General features: G+C 36.4%; 1 protein-coding gene across 1 annotated transcript in view; it reads right to left on the bottom strand.

Moving 5' to 3' along the window:
* Positions 1 to 409: 409 nt before the first annotated feature.
* YTHDC2 (YTH domain containing 2) overlaps positions 410 to 21,693 on the bottom strand; it is a 46,751-nt gene continuing 25,467 nt past the window's right edge. The window contains exons 13-30 of the mRNA XM_024200649.3: positions 21,304 to 21,482; positions 20,657 to 20,753; positions 20,480 to 20,567; positions 20,309 to 20,389; positions 19,562 to 19,644; positions 18,367 to 18,472; positions 16,637 to 16,756; positions 15,603 to 15,875; positions 14,971 to 15,097; positions 13,884 to 14,089; positions 12,717 to 12,912; positions 12,134 to 12,243; positions 11,231 to 11,523; positions 9,620 to 9,797; positions 6,971 to 7,174; positions 4,916 to 5,098; positions 2,097 to 2,200; positions 410 to 1,904 (exon numbers count right to left, since the gene is read on the bottom strand). Coding sequence (XP_024056417.1) covers positions 2,120 to 2,200; positions 4,916 to 5,098; positions 6,971 to 7,174; positions 9,620 to 9,797; positions 11,231 to 11,523; positions 12,134 to 12,243; positions 12,717 to 12,912; positions 13,884 to 14,089; positions 14,971 to 15,097; positions 15,603 to 15,875; positions 16,637 to 16,756; positions 18,367 to 18,472; positions 19,562 to 19,644; positions 20,309 to 20,389; positions 20,480 to 20,567; positions 20,657 to 20,753; positions 21,304 to 21,482 — 2,605 coding nt within the window. The 3' untranslated portion in view covers positions 410 to 1,904; positions 2,097 to 2,119. The remainder of the gene's footprint in view (positions 1,905 to 2,096; positions 2,201 to 4,915; positions 5,099 to 6,970; positions 7,175 to 9,619; positions 9,798 to 11,230; positions 11,524 to 12,133; positions 12,244 to 12,716; positions 12,913 to 13,883; positions 14,090 to 14,970; positions 15,098 to 15,602; positions 15,876 to 16,636; positions 16,757 to 18,366; positions 18,473 to 19,561; positions 19,645 to 20,308; positions 20,390 to 20,479; positions 20,568 to 20,656; positions 20,754 to 21,303; positions 21,483 to 21,693) is intronic.

Raw genomic sequence — 21,693 nt, 5'->3', positions numbered from 1 at the left:
GATTAGCAGAGATGGCATGCTCAAAAAAACAATGGAAAACTCATCCTGATGTCCAAAGCTGACTCTAAACTCCATTTGCAGCATTGTCCCATAAATTGAGATCAAAGATGTAGACAACTGCAGGAAGTGTGGTCATTCTGGAAATTACTACCCATTCCTGATTCAAAATATTTTACACTGTGCTTTAAAACATCAGTTCATAATTCACTCAACTTCTCCCACACCTAACTAAGAAGGATTCAATACATTTACTAAATTAGTTTTACTTTCTGTACAATATACTGCATTTTTAAAATGTGTTTTTCCTCTCACTGTAGTATTTACATTGAATTTGGTCAAACAGTATTTTTACTAAGATCATCTACTCTATATACACAAGGATTAATGATTTGAAGACATCACAAAGCTAAAACTGAAACAACTTTATTCCAGAAATTCCTTATTTCTAATTTCAAAACACTAAACAGTTAAATGCATAATATGAAACTAAGGTCATTGTTAGTAAAATTTAACAAGGAAAAACATAATTACAATGATGTACAGTAGAATCTAATTGCAGGTGATCTCAAACCAAGTGTGTCAAATCTACACACAAAAAATTTAAGTTAAAGAATAAAAATCCATGTAGAAGTCAGTAGGCATCCAGAATATCTTAGTTGATGTAATGTATCAATGTTCCCACAGATAAAAACAGAAGGATTTTCTTATACTCTCTTTTCACTGCTGTTAAGGCCACTCATGATTTTTTTCTCTCGTGAGTGTTTTAAAGTATAGCACTCCAGTCCTTTCCAAAGTTTTAAGATTACATACCTTCCCTAAACAATAATGAGTGTTAAAAGGGAAAGTATGCTATCTATTCTACTTAAAGTTCAGTGAAAGATATCGCTGAACTGCTAGCCTTCCATCTTCCCCATCAAAGCAGTGCAGGAACTTCATGTATATCCTTAAAAGTCAAGTAACACAGTATGGGTCCCTATGTACATGTACCACAATACAAAAGCATATGTGCAGGTCAGAGAAGAGAGCAATTAGAAAATTAGGTCTTCAACAAAAGATGCTACTTGCTAGAACCCAAGGTTTTTGCCTTTGGCTTCAGCCTTTGAAAAAGCTTATTGACGTTTTCTTATTGCTGTACAGATGAGAAATAAGTAGCAATGAGGGAAGAATCCATTTTATGAAGAGGGAATTATGGGGTACACAGATTAAAAAGATAGTGGGGATGGAAACTTGCTCTGGAACAACCTTCAGGCAAGGGAGAACCTTCCTTCTCTTTCCATTCATGCTGCAAATTTAAATGCAATTTTTATTTAGCTAGGAGGTGCACCGTCTGCCCCATCAGTTGTCAGCATATATCCTGCTCTACCCCAATAATAAAAGTAGCCTTGAGCATCTAACTTTGAGAAATCTTCAACAACTACATCTGGAAAATACTGTTCTCAAGAACTAAACAATAAAATGTGAAATTCTAAGTCTAATTAATATTACACTAGTTGCTCCCAAACCTTCTGCTGCATTGGGCTGTTCTGAAAGGAAAGGGTCTATTTAACTGCCTACTGTACTATTTAAAACCCACCAGCAACTTCAGCCTGCTCCATTGTTGTAAACTTAACATTTAAAGTTTCAAAATTGTTTAGACATAAATTGCACACTGAACGTCACACAAATAAAACATACATCATTTTTCATTCAGTCAAAACCACAATAGCAAAATGCTGTTATCACACTTATTACTATGAGCTTACTGAAAACCTGCTCCGTTTTATTTTTATAATGCTAACTTTAGAGAAATGGTATCAATTCCAACAGCCCATTTCACTACATGGCTTTTCCCTCTTCTATTTGTGTAGGTGCTAAGCAGTGCTGGTTCTAGTGGTTATACAACAGATGTGTCTCAGCAGCCAGAACTGTAAAATTAAAGGAGAAAAAAAGATTAAGAAAATTAAAATAATCTATCCTTTCTCCAACAAAATTAAGCAGCAGCTTTTTTCTCTGATAGTTACCATCAAAACTGGTGAAAACACATAGTATAAAGACCAGGAAAAGTTTACTGATGATCTACCACAAGAAAAATATGACTTTACATGTCAGTATAATACCTCAAGTGTGTTACTGTATATTGTCAATCAGTTGTGTTTTTCTCTCCTAAAGGAATACGATCCCAAAGCTGTAGCAACTGTTCTCCAACCTGTGGTTCCAATTCCTGCAGACCAGAAGAAAGAAAGCATTAAATGTGTCATTTAAGTTAAGAGGCATGTTACGGATGACCACAACACAAAGAAGCCAATTACAGGAATGGAGGTAAAGACGAAAATTAGCAGTGTTTGGTTTTTGTTTTGTTTGAAAGAGTGAATCCCATTTGCTATTAATACATACTAAGTACAATCAGATACAGGTGTTCCACAAATATATTACAGAAATCATCACATTAGATACTCAAACACTATGGTGATAAGTGTGATATAAGAACCTTTATAGTACAATAGAAAAGTTGAGAATACAACCTAGCCTGGCTCAGCCAAAAAAGCAAAGGTAAAATGGTAAAGTGTCCATGTGGCTGTATTCTCAGAATTTTGAGATAAAACTGGATTCAGACTGTTTATACGTTTCCTCCATGACTTTTCCTAGAATAGTGGTCAGGGCTCTTTCCTGGTAGACCTGCTATAGAACTCTAACACTCTCACACAACATTATGGTATACAAAAGAACACTCTAAGCACAACTAAAAAAAAAAAAGAACACAGATGTAAAAAGTTGGAGTCCTTAAGCTCCACTCCATTCAAGAACAGTTCAGATGAATGGAGAGTGAAGCATAAGGAATTGGTTACACTTCACTAATTTGTGCTACCAACCTCCAGTGCGACTCAGGGTTGCACAGAAGCAACCCTAACTTGGGACATTGGCATAAGGATTTGTAGAAAATTGGGCACAGTAGAGCTCCATTCTGCCACACTCCTTCCCCTCCCATCCCATCCCGCGGACATAATTCACCCTCAGAACTAGGTGACTGGGGGTAGCTGGGCACAGGAGGTAGCAAAGTTGCCTCCACAAGTTTTCTGTCAGTGGCGAGTTTCCCTGCACAGGGTGAATTCTCCACAAGTTATCTCAAGTCCATGTTGCGCTTACGGACACAAAAACATCTTTGGGCTGAGACCAAGTTCAGGATCTCTCAAACCCGTGTACTGCCTGTATTGCTATGCGGACCCTAGAAGCATCCCATATGTGCTGTAAAAACCTGAGCATAAAGTGGTTTCACTTCGCATCAAAATGTGACAGACTTGCAAAGATCTGGCTTTCCTTCAATTGCTCATTATATTCAAAAGCAGCATTGCATGCTTTTTGGCCACATTGTCAGGATGGACAAAAAACACCCTAGCACACTATGCTCTCAAATCCTCCATCAATTCGTGAAGGGGTGCATGCCTTGATACTGCCCCTGGGGCCATCCCAGATATACATGGATTCGCAGGATTGAGCCAGATCTGGGAACTTCACTACATGATGCCAGTGGCAACACCATCAACTACGGTCACTCTGGCTGGTGCAATGGTCCCCAGCAGACTACATGTGTTTGATACCTCTAGTTGCTTGTGGCCTCAGTCTGGAGAATTGGGGCCAGAGAGAATCAAACCCCACCCACTAACTATCTCTCAAGATAGTGATACAGTCTCCTAAAACTATACAAAAAACTCAAGGTCTCAGCTTTGAATCTTCTTTGGGTGAGAGAGACTTTAACCATCATTGCTGACAAATCTGAGTATGGCTGGAAATGCATGTCAAGTTGTGGTCCTCTTAAACACTGTGAAAAGCAAGTTAGTTTCCAATTAAGTGAGGTTCTCTTGGACATGGGCAAACCTACTGTGTTGTTTTCAAATTAAACTAAAAGCTGGCTGGATTTTATGAGCTTATTTACTCTGTATAAAAACAAACAACCCCAATTCAGAACAAGCTTCAACCAAGCAGCACATAAAGGCAAGGCAAAACAGTGTAGGAGAAGGAGTAATTCCAGAGGATTTCTGACTACCATCTTAGCAATAGAATGTGGATGAGTAACACAAAACCATTATCTCTTTAGGACAAATGAGTTTCTAGAGCATAAGGACCTAAATTTTTTTTTAAAGTAAATTGCCATGTAGATACAACTGGCACATTTACAGGCTTTCGGAGGACAGCATTAGATGACAATTTTAATGTACTATATATCTAGATAAAATCACAGCTAGTCAATTTCTAACAAAATCAGATGTGCTAAAAATCCTCTCCAAGTCCATTTCCACAGTTCATGAAGTAATCAAACTACCTGCCATTTCCTTTTTGACATTATCGTTTAAAATATTACAGTCGAGCATGTAGCAGAAAGTGTTCAAAAGACCTATATTCTAGGATTTCCTTCCCTTTCATACCTAGTAAAAAGTATATTTATATTCCAGTTCATGCAAGAAGATACACTGACTTGATTGGTTTAGAGACATTTCTTAACAAAAAAACAGAGGCTTTACAGCATGTATAATTTATTGTGAGATAGTGTTCTCTACAGTTTTTAAATACATGGGTTAAACACACTGGGAATGATAAATTAGTATTGCTTCTGCAACACCACGTCTTCTGCTCTATATTGAAGATTTCAAACGTCTTTTGAAGAGAGGCTCCTCCTTCTTACCTAGCAAACCCTACAGCAAAGCCTTTAGTAAGTAAGTGGTAACACAACCCAGTGTGCCAATAACCTGAATTGAAGTTTACCAGATAGGAAAGGTAAGCGTGGGCAGAATCATAAAAGAAAAAAAACCATGCATTAAGATTATTATATAAAATGGAGAGTAATGAAACCACAAAAACCACCCCAGTAATATCCTTTTAAATACACCGTATATTCAACACTGAGCAGTGTAAACATATTTCAAATGAGAATAAATGCTACCTGGCCATCTCTGCTTATTTGTACTTTCTTATTATCATTCCAAGGGTTGAGTAAGTGGTGTGCAAACTGAAAGGGAAGACTTTCTTTCCGGATCCACTCCACCTTAAACACTCCTCCCAAGCCTGTAGAGCCCCAGTCCTGACTTTTCTCACGTCCTATCTCTGAAGACATTCTAGCAAAACCCTGTGGGAAAATATAAAATAAAAGGGAAACAACACATATTTAATTGAAAGACAAAGCTAATCAGATTGTATATAATCAAATAATACCTTTCCATCTTGGAATAAAATAATCATTTGTATTTACATTGACATTCTTGGATTAAAGGTACAAAGTACTTCACTCAAACATCAATCCTTCACCTCACCTCCATGAGGCACACAAGTATATTTTACTCCTTTTCCAGTTGAGAAAACAGAGGTATAGAATAGTTAAGTAGAGGAATCAAATTTTTCCATATGCAATTCATGTCCCTTGGTGCATATGAGTGGGATTTTTGGATCGGAATCGTCGATTTGTATACTGGGGTATTAGAATTTTCATATTTAATGAAGCTGAACAACAACTCAACGTACTTAAACACCTCATCCAGCACTATTTTTCTTTCTTTATTCAAAGACAGAAATAATCAACAAGATGTATAGATATATGAAAAGTATTTAATGATCTTCAAAAATATAAAAAAAAAAAAATCTAATAAAAATCTGTTCCATGTACTGGAATGTAATTAGGCCAAAACATGCAAAACAGCAAATTTAAGATTAGAAGGAATATTTGTTCAGCAGAAACTAGTTTTTGTAATCCACCTTGAAAACTTCTATGGTGACAACTGAAACTATTTGCAACTTGGCGTCAGTTTTTTCACCTAAATGCCTGATGTAATATATTAAACAGGGAGTCTAACACTGATGCGGTATTTTCGCCCCCCCCCCCCCCCCCCCCAAGATCTTGATAATTTAAACAAGAAAAATACTGACTAAAATTATTTTATTATCTTGTATATTGAAATGCAAACAAAGTCAAAAGTATAGTAAAGCAATAAGGTATATGGCAATAATATTTTAATTTTCCAGTCGATTTATATTTATGTCTAGAACATCTGATCACTGAACTAAAAAAAATCAGTTGTCTAGGTGCAAGCGATCACGACCTAATTACATTTGTAATTTACAAACAAAACACAGTCCCAACCAAGAAGCTCAATCTATATAGTTTATCCAAGAGAAGATTAAAATGTTACTTGATCATGGTCCACAAGTATCTGATTGCGGAGATTTCTGACCACAAGAGGCTCTAATCTAGCAAAGACATAACAAGATCCAATAGCTAGAAGGTGAAGCTAGACAAATTCAGACTAGAAATAAGGCACAAGCTTTTAAGATCCATGTTAATTAATCACTGGAACAACTAGAGATGTGGTGGATTCACCATCATGTGAAGTCTTTAAAACACAGTTGGAAGTATTTTAGGAAGACAGGGTCTAGCTCAACCAAAAGTTGTGGGCTTCATGCAGAAGTTACTGGGTGAAATTATATGGCCCGTGTTATGTCGGAGACCAGACTAGATGATCATAATGGTCCTACCATCTGGCCTTAAAATCTATGTATCTAGGACAAATATTTGGTGGGAGCGGTCTGTGTATTGGCATCTCTCCCAGTCTAGGGAGCCCCATGATTGTTAGAGGAAGTTGCCATAATAAGATCACAAATGTACATTTATTACATATATTTTTAGCAGTCAGAGAAAAAGAAAAGAATGAGGATACCCTTAATTATTTTCCCCCTTTGTTTTTAATTCCAGAGAACTCATGGAGGACACAAACATCATTCTAAGACTGAACTGCATCCAGAACTACTCGGCTTTTCAATGACTTTCCTGTGTTAGTTAGGGGAGACCCCAGAGGGATATGAAATGTTCTCTCTCCATCACTACTTCTTAAAACAGCTGTAAAGATTTAAAATCATAAGCAAAACTCCCATTCTATGCATGGTAATTTGTTGCACTGCTATGAGACCACCAGACTGACCTAATTTTAAATGCTAATTTAAGACTCACCTGAAAATGTCCTGATCCTTGAACTGAAAATACCAAGTAAACCATGCTGCTTTCCCAAAAGGCTCTATTTAGTTTTCTCTCATTACTTGGAGTTGTAGACCAGATACCTTTTTGTTGAGAAATATCAAGGTTTCTCAAGTTGCTGCTCTTCATAATGAAGTACCGAATTGGCATATTTGGTCTGGGTGAAGGAGACTTGGATCCCTGCAAAAATGAAGCAAATTGCGTTTCTAGTATTTGAACAAAGCAAAAATCCTTTGCTTAGCCATCTTTTCACTAAGTTCTAGAAGAACTACAGTCTTGCAGAAAGAGGAATTTCTTACAGCACCAGTGAAAACAGGATAGGTTTGTTTCCCCATCATGTAAAAATCAAGGAGGCCACCAAGCACAAGTAACACCTGTAACTCCTTCATCCACAGACTCTGCTCCAGTTGACAGCCTCCAAAGCAGAAATTTCAAGTGGTACTTCATTAACTTTCAATTTTAACAAGCAAGTGACAAGAAACGCCAACTGAAACTAGCTATCTGACTAATGGCAACTGAAGAACAGGTGTTGGTACAAGTCTGCAGACAGGCACTGCCATGTAAGAAATTCCCATTTTTGCAGATCAATTGCCACCAACACAGATTATGAGAAATGAGTAACATTATCCAAAATAACAAGGAGAGGAAGAAAATGGTAATAGCTAAACATCCCATTTGAGATGAACAAATTAATTTTTGGCATATCTTCCAAAGCTGTTAACTTAGGGAACAACATAACTAGGATAATAGTTCATAGAAGGATAGCCCTAAGCACTCTACAGCAATTAGAAGTTGACAGCCCTTTTGGTAAAGCAGATGATCAGACAGGCTACAGTCTATGATAGGATTAAGGTAAATTATTAATGTCCTTCTCGCATCCAGGAAATGAAAAATCCCCCCCCCCCCTCCGTATTTTAGGGTTAGGACAAAAAAAATAAACCTCCCAGAAATCAAGAGTCAAAGAATTAAATAAGGAATCAATTAAACCTGTTAGAGACAGAAGAAGCGTTGGGGAGTGGGGAGGAGGGTAGACAGATTGCTATAAAAAAGGAGCAAACAGAGCAGATCCAGACATAGCAGCCTCCCGCACTAACCTACTTATTGAAATGCAAGCAGCAGATTGGATCAGTATCTCTGGAAATACTGTGAGAAAGGGAAAGAGACGGTGACTGAAGGCATACTCCCTGCGTATGTGAGGGGAACTGAACTCAACCAGTCCACTGAAATATTTCTTCTTGTTGCACATAGCTATCACAATGAAGCTACAAGACATAAATGCAAGTGCCACAAAATTCAAATGAGAATCAGAGTGTGGCCCTGATGCACACTATTAAAGGAAGTGGTGGGGAACAGACTCTCAAACAAAAGCCACAATAGCAGGAGAAGTCCAGGTGCTAAATCTCAGTCTACTAAGAAATTGCACACCAACTTTATTGGCAATCATGGCAATCTGATACTTTTTCTAAAAATACAGAAAAGTTATGAAAAAATATTTTCACCTAACAAACAAAAGGTTTGAGTGGACTTATGAAATAGTGGCTAAATTCTGATTTAGGAAAATTTTTGTAGTTAAGAAGTTTGCATTTTTCAGATACATTAAACAGATAGGGCTTTCCACCTACAATTACTCTATCTCCTATAACAGTAAGCCACAAAAAAGGGAGATGAACATGAAGGAAGACAAAATGGAAGAGACCCAAAGAAAAGGGAAGAATGAGTAAGAGGTATTCAATGTAGCAAAAGAAAATTTCAGTTAAGATGTACAGTTGTACAATTGCTGATCAATTTACAGTCCAAAAATGTTAATGCTCAGCTGTGAACTAGAATGCAAGATTATTCCTTAAGAAAATGGTAGTTGAATTCTCCTAATGTATTATTTGGCTTTCAAATTGTGGCAAGCACTATATTAGTCTGGGGATATTATACCCATCATCCCAATTTGAGTGATTAGACATTGCTTTTTAGCTCCCTGCCCTTCTATGTATGCTTGGTACCTAAAGGTAATCTCAGATTCAGACAATTTACTACCAAGGCAAATTATGGATGCATGCTAGTATACCTCCATAGTAAGGCTGCACCAAAATTTTCCCATTAAAGGGACCTTTTTACATTAGAGAGATGAAAAGGCCTATTGGGTCATGCTACTAATTAATTTGATAATCTGATTGCTAAATAATTAAGCACATGGCATTTAATGATTTTCGTACATTATTCTAAAACCATTAGGATAAAGCAAGGTGAATTTAATTCAGTAGTAATGTATACATGTAAATAAGGAAGATACATATTCTTCCACACACGTAGCAACATGCCCTGTATGCTGCATGCCAAAAACTTTCCAATTTGCTCTAATTCATCATTCTATGAAGAATTCCTCTGATAATGAATTTTGTTGTGTTCAAACTATAGTACTAAGGGTATTATTGTAGAGTGTAAGCGCTTAGGGGCATGAACTCCTTTACATTTGTATAGCACTTTATACATTGGGACCAGGATCCTCGATTAGGGTCTACAGGTACCCTTGTAATACAAATAATAGGCTGCTCTTTTTACCTCTGAAGAACGTCAGCAAGATTACTTCAAATATTCTATAGTTTAATACTTCCGAATAAGAGGATACTTTACCTTTCCAGATGATGGAGGAGAAGGACTGGCACATGGGCTGGGATAACTACTACTGTCTGTGGATTTCACAGATGACTGATCTGACCTGTCATCTGAACTTCGTTTAGAATGCAAAATACCTCTTTCTTTGTATTTCTGTGGCGGGTGAAATGCTGGAGATGTAGATTTCATTAGGACTCTGAGGGAGGATAGGTGAAGATATAAAACTGTTCAACATAACAAATGGTTGGTACAAACAGCAATCATAGCAAAAAAATTTAAAGCTTCAGCTAAAGCACCAAGAGTCTGCAGAATGACTACATGCATTACATTACTTACACAGGTTAAACAATTTTCAGTTATCTTTAAATACCAGTTATTTGTTTTTGGAGGATGGGGCTTCTGCTCTTTCTTTCCAGAGACAAATTTGCTGGAGAGGGTGCATTGGCAGCAAGCTGTCCCCTCAGAGGACAGACATATTTGGAAAATATAGTATTCTGTCACACACAACCACGCTTCTTAGGACAGCAAGATCTTTCAGTTGATCTTCCTTCCTAATGATGTATGAAACAGATCGCCCCCTTCCCTACCTCTCAATCAATCTGGTTCTGAATTTAAGTGTAACGCTATTTGACAATTAAGAAATGATTTTGGTGGATTTTTTTTTGTAAAGTTAGAACATTTTACTTTTGAAGGGACTTGACATTATGGACACATACAAGCATGGTGGGAGACCACTGCAAGAAGCAATTTTTAATGCCATCACAATATACCATATGTACAGCTCTGCTAGGTGCCTAATGAAAGCTGTTGTATCACACAGCAGAGTTAGGTGTTTTATTATTAAAGTTTACATTTTTCTTAGTATTAGACTTGCATTTAATAGACACTAAACCTCAGACCAACTATTTTTAAAAAGGCCTTTGAAAAGAAAAGTGCTTGTTTTTGCACAATAGACCTATGCCTAGCATCATGATCCATACACCATGCAAGGTTTAAACAACTGTATGACAAATTTGAAATTTACCCTGGTATAATTAAAAACATCTGTTTCTATCCATGTCTTTGTAGAATACTTTACAGGAATGGAACCTATAGCACAGCCATAAACCTACCAACACAACAATAAGAATTTATTTCACATCTAGTTCAGGCATGACTTTGATTTCAATCTGGTCACCTTTGTAGAATCTATTGTAAAAATAGTTATGGGTCTATTTTCTCCACTTTGCCCCCTGAAATATAACCTGAAAGAATTCAAAGTACCTTGGAAATACATAAATAAAATTAAGTAACATTTTCTTCAAAGTATAAAAATGATTACGCCAGTAAATTTGATAACTTGCTCCTGTCTCAACAGGGCATGGCTTTTCATAGTGCCATTTATGAGTAGATGTGGAAGAAAGAGATAAATGAAAACAAAGTGGGGACTGAAGAATTAAAATGGAATAGCAAGAGTGTGAGGAGGAGAGAAAGGTGAGTAGGCACAGGTGGAATAAGAAAGCGAGACCCACACAGAATGACCAATTTTCACTTTGTGAGTAGTCGCCTCTGAAAACAGAAATACAGGTAACACTTTTCCACCTACAAAAACTACCATTCATTGTCTCTGGAAGGTTTCTACCAACTTACTTTTCAGCATTAGAAGAGTCATCAGAGAATTCTGTTTCTGCTGAGCTTTTTCTACTGCTATTTGATCTCCAAGAAGATGCTAAGGGAAGTTCTTCAGAAGACATAGGTCTTGGTCTTTGCCCAATTCCTGAAGGTTGCTGTAAGCCTGCAGACTGCTCTTCAGTACTTAAAACAGCTATGATTGCTCTTATAGTTGCTTCATCAACTTGAGACCAAGGTTTAGAAGGTGCTCGCATGCGGCGCAGAAATAAACTATGCCATTTCTGTCTGAGTTGCAGCAGCAGACTGGCAGCCTGTAATGAATTTCACTTCTGTTAAAAAAAGACTGATAGCAGATAGATGGCCCCCTGCCCCCGCAATATACTAAGCAGGCAATATTCTAGAGAGAAAAAATGTCCAAAATGTGGCATACAACATTAATGGATCTCAGTGCAGCATAAGGACATTAATTTGTTGCAATAGGAGAAGTGGATTACATTACATTTATTACTTTAGTTCTTGATTAATTCAGGAGAAGGCAGGTTGTGAAAAAACCCTTCAGTCTTGTATAAATATATCTGATAATTTGCAAAGACATAAAGAAAAGTTGTGGGCAAGTAAGCATATTTATGTCAATATACATGTTGTACCCAGGTCTTGACTCGTCACTCTGAATCCTAAAAACAAAACAAAACAAAACAAAAAACCTTGTTGCTTATTTCAACCAAGCCTTTCTATTTAGGTCTCCTAAGGGTGGGGTGCATGTTTGTGTGTGTTTTAAAGAAAGATGCACAATTATTTTCAACGAAATTCTGGAAGACCCAACTATTTAAAAAAAATCACAGTAAAGGGAAGAGATTCAGAAAGCAAACGGTATTTGCTTCTTGAAAAGGGGTAGAATTATTCAGTTAATACATTACCTACCTCAGGATCCAGTTTGAAATGTAGCCATTCATCTAGCTTCAACGCAGCCAGATTAGCAGTTGTTCTGTCTTCTATCTCGCTATCACTACTATCATTAGGAACACCATCCACTAAATTAACATAATTCAAAAAATTTATTAAACTGTGTACTTATATTTTAAATATGAAAATTAAATTTCTTCCCCCACTAGTTTTGAACTTTTCTGTTTAACATTTTCTCTTTTTCCCCCTATACTTCTAATTAAGGTGAATGTTAAAATCTAACTTTTCTGTTTAATTTATGACTATAGAACTCTCACAAGCGAGTTTGTTAATTTGGAGTATCTACCTCTACTTCAGTATCAGAGCAGAAAATACTGCTTTTATTCCTCAGGTCCCATGAGGGTCCAATCCTTATGCACCGGACAAAAGGCGTTCATTTTTTTCCCCCCTGTTATTCCATTATTTACTCTTTAAATAGTATAGTTCATAAAAATTCCAGGATGTTTTCTATGAGTCCATTCCTGTATAAGCAGCACTGAGGTTCCAATATGTCAGAGTACTGTATATTATTTGAAAATTTCTAATTCCAAGTACACTGTACCTCTAAAGGATGAGGGCTCCTGTAAAGCATTACTTGGCAACCGAGCTGGACCACAGAAGAGGGACACAGTGACAGGCGTCACAGATGAACAGCATCTGATGTTGGCTATCCTGTGTGCTCTAGTCATTTCATCATACATAAGCCAGTCTGTGGGGAGTGCTTGAATTGCTGCAGCTTGACCATTTGCTGGAGGAATCTGTTAGCAAAAACAAACAAGGCTCCTGTACCATTTATTTGTTAGATAATCGAAACATTCAGGAACGATTTAAAATAAAAGGTTAGGGTTGCAGGGTTGTCACAGTCATAAAAGCGTCCCTGATATTGTGATTTTTCGATTAGTCCATGACAATCTGGCACCCGGGGTGACAGTACCACTCATCATGAGGGAAGAGTGGCCAGGCCAAACCTGAGCAGCACTGTGATGCCATACACCAGGTTGTAATGGCCACATCAGGGAGCCAGGCCCAACATTGTGGGATAGGAGTTGCTGCTACAGGGCCCTCCAGCCCCACCTGCAGGGCCGCCCATTCCCCAGGGGCAGAACCCATTTCCTCCCTGCCCATAGCTCATCCACACACTCTTTAAATGCCATGACTTTACACACGATTTCCTCCCAAACCTGTGACTTTTACTAAATTTACTGTGACTGCTCTGAGATTTTTTTTTTTTTTATAAAAATGCCATAATAAATCTGCAGCCCAATAAACTGTATTACAGTTTACAATTGTAAAATAAAGTACAGTAAAAATGAAAGTTTCTTTAGTTAAACAAAAAAAATCCAAAGAAAATCTAGGTTAATGCTTCAGGGCAGAAATCCTAGTTGCTACTGTCAATCCAAACTCAGTCAACACTACATGCCAATAAATCTTCAAAACAACTCCATGACATTTTTGTTTGGTAATTGTGTCTCATTCCCCAAGGTAAGAGGATTCTGGTTCTGGTCTAGGTGAAGATGACTAAACATATAATGCTTTTAAAACATAAGCTGACTCCAACCCATCCAGGACAATTTACAAAAACAATTTTCTTTATCTTCCCTATAGTGGTTAATTTCATGCACGCACACACTCTTTTAAAGGAATGAGAACTAAGAGGAGACATTTTTATAACTCTTCACAAACAATGAAATCTGTTCTTGTGTGTGGGTTATTTGTTTAGAAAGGTTACCTTTTTATATTGAGGCTGGCTAAGAACAGAGGTAGGATGAAATCGCACTCTCTTCTCCTTCGGGCCAGTCAATACAAGGTTTTCTCTATCCACATGCACTAGATTTGGATACATCCCAGCCACTAAAGCACCTTTCACTACAGCCCAATTTTCAGAATTGGTGTTAACATCTCGAATATCGCCTCCACCTCTGGCTCTAACAAAACCTAAACGGAGGAAAAAAGATTACTGGATGTTTTAAAAATCATAAAAACAACAAGGAGTCCGGTGGCACCTTAAAGACTAACAGATTTATTTGGGCATAAGCTTTCATGGGTTAAAAACCCACTTCTTCAGATGCCCAAATAAATCTGTTAGTCTTTAAGGTGCCACAGGACTCCTTGTTGTTTTTATGGATACAGACTAATATGGCTACACCCCGATACTTAAAAATCATACGTTTTTAAATTTCCATTTGAGTGAAAACAATGTATTTATGCTTTATTTTATGAAATCCCACACTGCTTCTTATAACTTTCATACTAGCTAACATAATACATATTATTTCCATATTTAATGCAACAATTTGATTGAGACCCTTCAAGTTAGTGGGCTTTGATATATACTAAAATAAAGTGGCTCTTTATGGCATACAAAATACTGAGAATAAAGAACTTGTACATGTAAGTTATTTAATGGAATAGAAATCCTAATGAAACATTAGACCAGATCCTGGACCATTTTAGCCAAAATAATTTAGAACAACCCTTACGTTGCTCCAAGTTATACCACAGAAGCCAGTTGGGCCCAAGAGAGGAAAGCCAGCTTAGAACCATCTTCTCCTTCTTAGGACCTGCACCATTCAAAGCTCAACCGGACTTAAGAATCTGACTAACTCACTGTGTGTTTGCTCGTTTCAGGTTAAACAGTTTATGTGGCATAATGCGATTATCAAACTTGGCTTTCTGAGTGCCTGTATTAATACGTACTACACAAATAAGAAGTTAGGATGGCCTTGAATTTCGTTCTTGTTAAAATTTGAACAATTCACTTCATAATAAATCTAGATTTAAAAAAATCCAGAAGATGTTTTTGAACAATTAGTTACCTGATGCTCTGAGCTGACCAAGCAACTGTGTTCTCATTCCTATGATGATTTCCATAGTAGCTTGAGAGAGAAAATTCTTCTCACAGAAGGCTCTCTCCCAACCATCACTTCGTGCCTTCTGCCATGCCTGCATGAAAATATTTTTTCAAATGCCTACAAATGTGTTTAAACTCAAAACTTCCATGTGATTTTTTAATTGTATTTTATTTGAGTATAGTGCAATGCACTTCAATTGAAGAGAGAAACAAAAGTCTAACGACATTAAGCCTTTTAGACTTTTTTTCTGTTATCATCAAGCAAAATTCTCTCTTTATATTTCGTCAAGTCAATATAACGCATCTTGAAATTACTACCTTTTGGTAATATATTAAGTGTAATTTAAAATTAGAAATACATCATCAATTAAAACATTTAGAGTTGAATTAGGTCAGCAAAATCATGCTTAATAGATTAAAAAATTTCCTCATATATAAAATTACTAGTGGGTTCAATGCAGGGAAAGTCAACTAGGAAATACTGAAATCCTTTACAAAGGATTTACAGTCCAGCTATAACTTTAAAGTATTCCATTACTTTTATACGTAATCTAACTATTGCCATCAATACTCCTTCTGTAGATGAAATAATAATACCTGGAATGCCCTGAGAAGCGCCATATGGTCACTAAATGTTCCTGCAGTAAAACGTTTTCTACACAGCATGGCTGCACGTTTTTGTGAGGCCTGTGTAGGTAGGACAAAAGGGTCTCGATATGCAAGAGTGCAAGCAATGGTAAGAATAGGATCCAGGCACTTCAAAACAACAGCACACAACACCATTTTACCAAGGTGTGGCTCTACAGGTAAGTCAGCCAGATGATAACCAAGTTCCGTGAGATCTTCCCAGGTATCCATGGCATCTATTGTCTGATTTAAAAGAGAGAGAAGCAAGCAAGTTTAGCATAAAAGCAGGAAGAACACACCATCCAAGTGACAAGATTAGTAAAATACCATATACTAGCAACATAATCAGACCCAAGTTTGTAATGACTTTTTTATTCCTCCTCCCCCTTCCTTCAGCCAGGAAGGTCAAGAAGGCTAACATCTCTAGGAGTAAGTAGTGGCAACACAGACCAAAAAAAAAAGTGCCTGAGAACAATTTAAAAAGATGTTACAGCTGACTATTTGTTTATGTCCTTGCTTGCCTGTATAGTATGGATAAAGGCTTTGGATAAATGATGGTTAAGTTTGGTGAAGAATAAATGAATCTCTTCCCCTACCCAGGGTATAATGTTAGCCCAGTCAGCACAAAGTGAAAGCCTGAAAACACTTAACAAGAAGACTTTCATTAAGACACTACGCAAGGAGGGAGGGGTAGCTCAGTGGTTTGAGCATTGGCCTGCTAAACCCAGGGTTGTGAGTTCAATCCTTGAGGGGGCCACTTAGGGATCTGGGGCAGAATCAGTACTTGGTCCTGCTAGTGAAGGCAAGGGGCTGGACTCAATAACCTTTCGGGGTCCCTTCCAGTTCTAGGAGATAGGATATCTCCATATATTTTTAAAGGGAGGCTTTATCTGGGAACGGCGTGCGTCTTGAACGTAGGTCTCCCACCTAGATTAACATCTATGCCACCAAGCACAGAAGCAACAAACAAAATATTAACGTATAAATCTATTTCATTTACTCACCTTAAGCATCTGAACAGCATTTCTCACAATTAAGGCTGGTGGAGGATCTGGGGCTTTCATCAAAAAGTCTGCAATTGGACAGTTAATTGGTGCTAGCAGTTTTGTGTGCAAACAAAGTTCCTATAAATTAAAAATGGAAAACTATTTAAGAAAACCTCCAAAAATCAGTTTCTTATACTGAATATGGACTTTACGTGCAACCTTAAATATATGTAATAGGATACATCATTCAAATCTTAACAAGAGAAAATTTGTAATCAACAAAGCAAATGGTAAAATACTGTATCTTTTCCTTCCACAACACACATTAGGCATGGAGTGAATGCAAACTGTGCAAGAAAGCAACTCTGCATCAAAGATATTAATGTAGTATTCTATACAATACATAAGCACCTACATTGTGCAAGCAAAACAGGTAAGATTACACACACAGGTTTGGCCTCTTTACAAGTTTGTTGACAACGGGGCTAGACCAAAAAATAAGAAATTTCAAGATTTTCACAGCCACTAAAGAAATCTTTAGACTAAAAGATCGTAGTAATGCAGATGTCTGCATGTATGCATCAAAGATTGAACACTATGTAAATACTAATATAGAGAGACAATGGACGAAGTGAACAATAAAAAATAAGTTCTATTTTTCATTTTTAAATTAAAGAAAAAAATTAGCTTAAGTATCACACATTTACAGATCATTTATCCATTACACTATCCATGACACAAATACTAAAATACCTATAAAAAGTGATTGGATATATAGCTACTTTTAAAGCTATTTGCAGTTTGTCTTTTCTTTTAAGTAAAAATAGCACACTATAAATACACTGTCACTCTGAAATCTAGCTGATTTCAAAAAAGTGAGTTGAGTATCACATACTACATATGCCCTGAGTTTCCCCCCCAAAATCTGTGAGTAACAGTAGTATTTTCCTTTATAGCACTATCAAATATACAAAATAAATTGGAAAAATCTGAGAAATACATTGTTCTCATCTCTTATTTATAGGAATCTTCAGTGTTATTTATGATTATTGGAGGTAAACATTTCAGAAAGTGTGATTTTTTAAATTGATAATATCCTTTAACAAATTACTAAATCAGTTCTTTTAAATCAAAACTAGTCCAGCTTCAGGAGTAGAGCGGCTGTGTTACTATACGCTATAATATATCAATTTAGTAAAATGAAAATGATAGTAAAATGATAAAATGGAACCTCAACTTCAAATTTTAACTATAGACTGAGATCTTGCAATCTAATTTTCCTGTATTATCTCTGATATTTGTATAGCCATATTAAATTAAATTATTAATTTTTTTCCAGGGACCTTTAAACACTGACTGAACTCTAGAACTATCCACCTAGAGCTCATCTTATTTTATTCTACACTTGTGCTTCTCCAGAGGCACTCCAAGTGCCCATCTTGTTTTCTCCTCCCATCCTCCGCTTCATACTTATGAATGACTTGCCTTAAACAGCTTCCCAATTCAGATACCAAGCACCCATCCATGGTTTTATGTTACTCCCCAGCCCCTATCTCTGCTCCCATAATGCCTCTACACTTTATTGGAACCTGATCAATTATCCCATATCATATTTTTACATCTTTATAATATACCGAGGTTATAAGTATTCAAGACGGGACTTTTTTTCAGCATATGTTTTGTAAAGCAATGTGTAGACTTATGGTAAAACAACAGAAAAAATAAATAGTTTTCAAGTGAAGATCCACCTGTAGTGGCATTCTTAGAAGTTCTGGAGTCTGAAATTCCAACATATTCTGAAATCGGAGCCTGCTGAAGAGTCGGAAACAGATCCCAGGCCGACAGCGTCCAGCCCTTAGAAACAAAAGTATTACTTAAAAAGACAGCTGAGAATCAAATACAAAAAGTGTGTAAAAAAAAAAAAAAAATGCTCATAATGAAAACACAAAAGGAGATCTACAGTCAAGCACATTTAACGTAAAGATAAATATACTACTTTTTTTTTTAAAACATGCAGATTTAGATTTTCCAGGAAAATGATCTAATGTTCCCAAAACAAAAACATTTAATCACCAAACTGGACAATTATGACTCCATTGCAGGATCAAAAGAGAGCAGGTGGAAACTCTTCAGGAAGAAACACCTGATTTAAATACAAATGGATTTGTCAATTATACTAAGATCAACTCATGACTCTGGCAGCAGCGTGCGGTTGCTAGATAGTGGTGAGGGTCTGTGATATACAGAAGGTCAGATTAGATGATCTGGTGGTCCCTTCCTGCCTTAAACTCTATATGATTCTATGAGTGAAGAGAGGCTTTAAAGTAGGTGTAAGTGTAATTTTCACTCTCTAAGGCCCCTTTACACTCCCAGAGTGGCATGAAGTGATGCTTGTAGTATAAGTGAAAATAAGGCCCAAATGTTTTCAAAAACCAGCAAACAGCAAGGCCTGGTCTACAACAAAAATTTAGATCAACCTAGCTACATCACTCAGAGATGTGAAAAATTCACACCCCTGAGAAAAAATAGTTAAGCCGACCTAAGACCTGGTATAGACAGTGATGGGTCAACAGAAGAATTCTTCTATCTGTAGTGTGGACAAGCCCTCAGAATTGTGAATAAAAAGCAGAGAAGTGAATTTCTATTTCAGACTTGTATATTATAACGATTTTCCCAATTCAAAAGTCTGGTTAGGTGAAATCTTTTAAAGTTATTCAAGCCTGATTTGAGTCTCAATGTTTTCTCTATAGTAGTAACTCCAATATTATAATAGAGACACAAAGTTTTTAAATTATTTTAATTGCATTTGGATGAAAGGAATTCATTGATAGTTCACATCATAATACTTCCTATTATAAAGGCAGTGGTCTGCCTCCTTGCCACGTTTAATGTATGCAAAGTTCGATGTTTGTGAAATAAGATTCAACATGAAATGTACATTACCTGCCTTTTCTCTGGATGGCACTGGCTTTTGAAATCCACACCATTTTTAGCATGGTAACACAATTCAGCGCATCAAAGGACTTCTACAATATTAAGGTAGAGTTCATATCACAAGAGCAAGAGATGGATTTACTAGGGTACATTAAACAAAGCAACATAAATAATTACCTAAATTATCAAACTAAATTCAACTACAATAATTACAGTAATTGGACCTGGGCATGCTTAAAGCTTGTTAACTATAACCAAGTGTTTACTTAGAACCTACTTCTCTTCCTTTACAAATATATAGACACCTTTTTAAAATTAAAGTCAAAGCCAAAATCTGTTCAATGTAATTTTTCTGGCTATCAGGTTCTTTTAACTTATAATGCCTAGTATAGCACAGAAAGTGAGTTGTATTTCCCCTCGCTTTATCATAGGGCTAAGCATAAACATCTCTGGTTATTGTACTTGATTAAATTTTATTTCTTCTTTGCCACGTTTGTAAATTTTTACCATATTTTCCTAAATTTGGTATTTGAGTGCAAAATACAATCATACTAAACATTTATAACATTATTTTAGTGGTCAAAAGATTTGCATTCAAGAATCCTCAATAAGTTCAGTTACATGTGCCAGTAATAATCCTGCTAATAACGTTTTCCTACCGGTACTGTTAACATCTTTACTTAAAATATGTACCACTTCACACTTCTCTGCATTATTTCTTTCAGCAATATTAACCCAAAGTTTACACAACCATACCTCTTTCATCTTGCCAGAGTCAATAACAAAGACAACATCATTGACTGTGATGCTGGTTTCTGCAATATTAGTAGAAAGAATCTGCAACAATAAAGTTATTTTACAGTAACTGTAGAAATGAAGACAGCATAAATAAAAGTGAACAGCTGAAAAAAGTAATTTGATACTTGCTATTTTGCGAATGCCCGGAGGTGTAGTTTTTAGCACCTTCTTCTGATCTGATGTTTGCATATTTGAATGCAACATAAAAACTTGATATCTAATGGCAAAATAGAAGTGAAATTTAAAATATATATATTTTTGATGTTAAGAAGCTTTAAAATCAGCAACAGAAACTAAAGAATTTACCTGTGAGCATTATCAGCAAACCTCTTGTCATCAAACAGAATGCGATCCCTCAAGCCAACTATCTCATCATATCCAGGAAGAAAAATTAAAACTGCTCCTTTAAAAAAAAAAAAAAAAAAAAAAAAAGAAAAAACAAATAACATAAAAAAAACAAAAAAAAAAAAAAAAAAAAATACTTAAAAAAAAAAAAAAAAAGTCAAAGTAGGATACAGACGTTACATAGGAAACTCATTTTAAATCACAGAAAAACATGCTCCAGTAATATGTATTTGTAAATACACAAAGGATTTACATGCAGTACTTCAGTGTATGTAGTTATTACTATTCCACAAAGACAAGTGCGATCACGGATACCTCTGAAACAAGCTGTATCCACAGTACGGTGGAGTCGCATCACAGGCGCATTTAACTTACGCAATTTTAACTATACGCGCTCGGCAAAACAAAAACAAAAAACAAAAAAAGAGAGAAAAACAACAAATTTAAATACTGTACCTGTAGTGCGGGCGATTCCACCCACCATTCCACTCAATGAGCGTTTGACTATACGCGATTTTCGCCTTACGCACTGACTTCACTACCTAACCCCTGCGTAATATGCGACTCCCCTGTAATTTACTAAATAAACATTTTTAATACATGCTTACCAGCATCACAACTATGACAGATGTTGTAAAGTAGGTGCATTATCAGATCCAGATCCACTTTTTCATCATCAAAACTGTGATGATAAGCTTTCAATAGTTCTCTGTCTTCTGTACTAAGATCACCACCATTTGCCTGCACTAGAGAACTTTCATCCAGATTTCCAAACTCTAATGAAGCACTGAAATATATACACACACAAAGTCACTAAGTGATTGGGCAACAAAATGGCAAATGAAGTTTAATGTGGCTAAATTTAAAATAATGCACATTGGGAAAAATAACCCCAACTCTACATACAATATGATGGGGGCTAATTTAGCTACAACTAATCAGGAAAAAGATCTTGGATTCATCGTGGATAGTTCTCTGAAGACATCCACGCAGTGTGC

This window comes from Terrapene carolina, unplaced genomic scaffold (assembly GCF_002925995.2).
Source record: "Terrapene carolina triunguis isolate 2854851 unplaced genomic scaffold, T_m_triunguis-2.0 Scaffold69, whole genome shotgun sequence".
NCBI lineage: Eukaryota > Metazoa > Chordata > Testudines > Emydidae > Terrapene > Terrapene triunguis.
The sequence above is the reverse complement of the archived record's forward strand: the minus strand, read 5'-3'. Positions and strand labels throughout refer to the sequence as shown.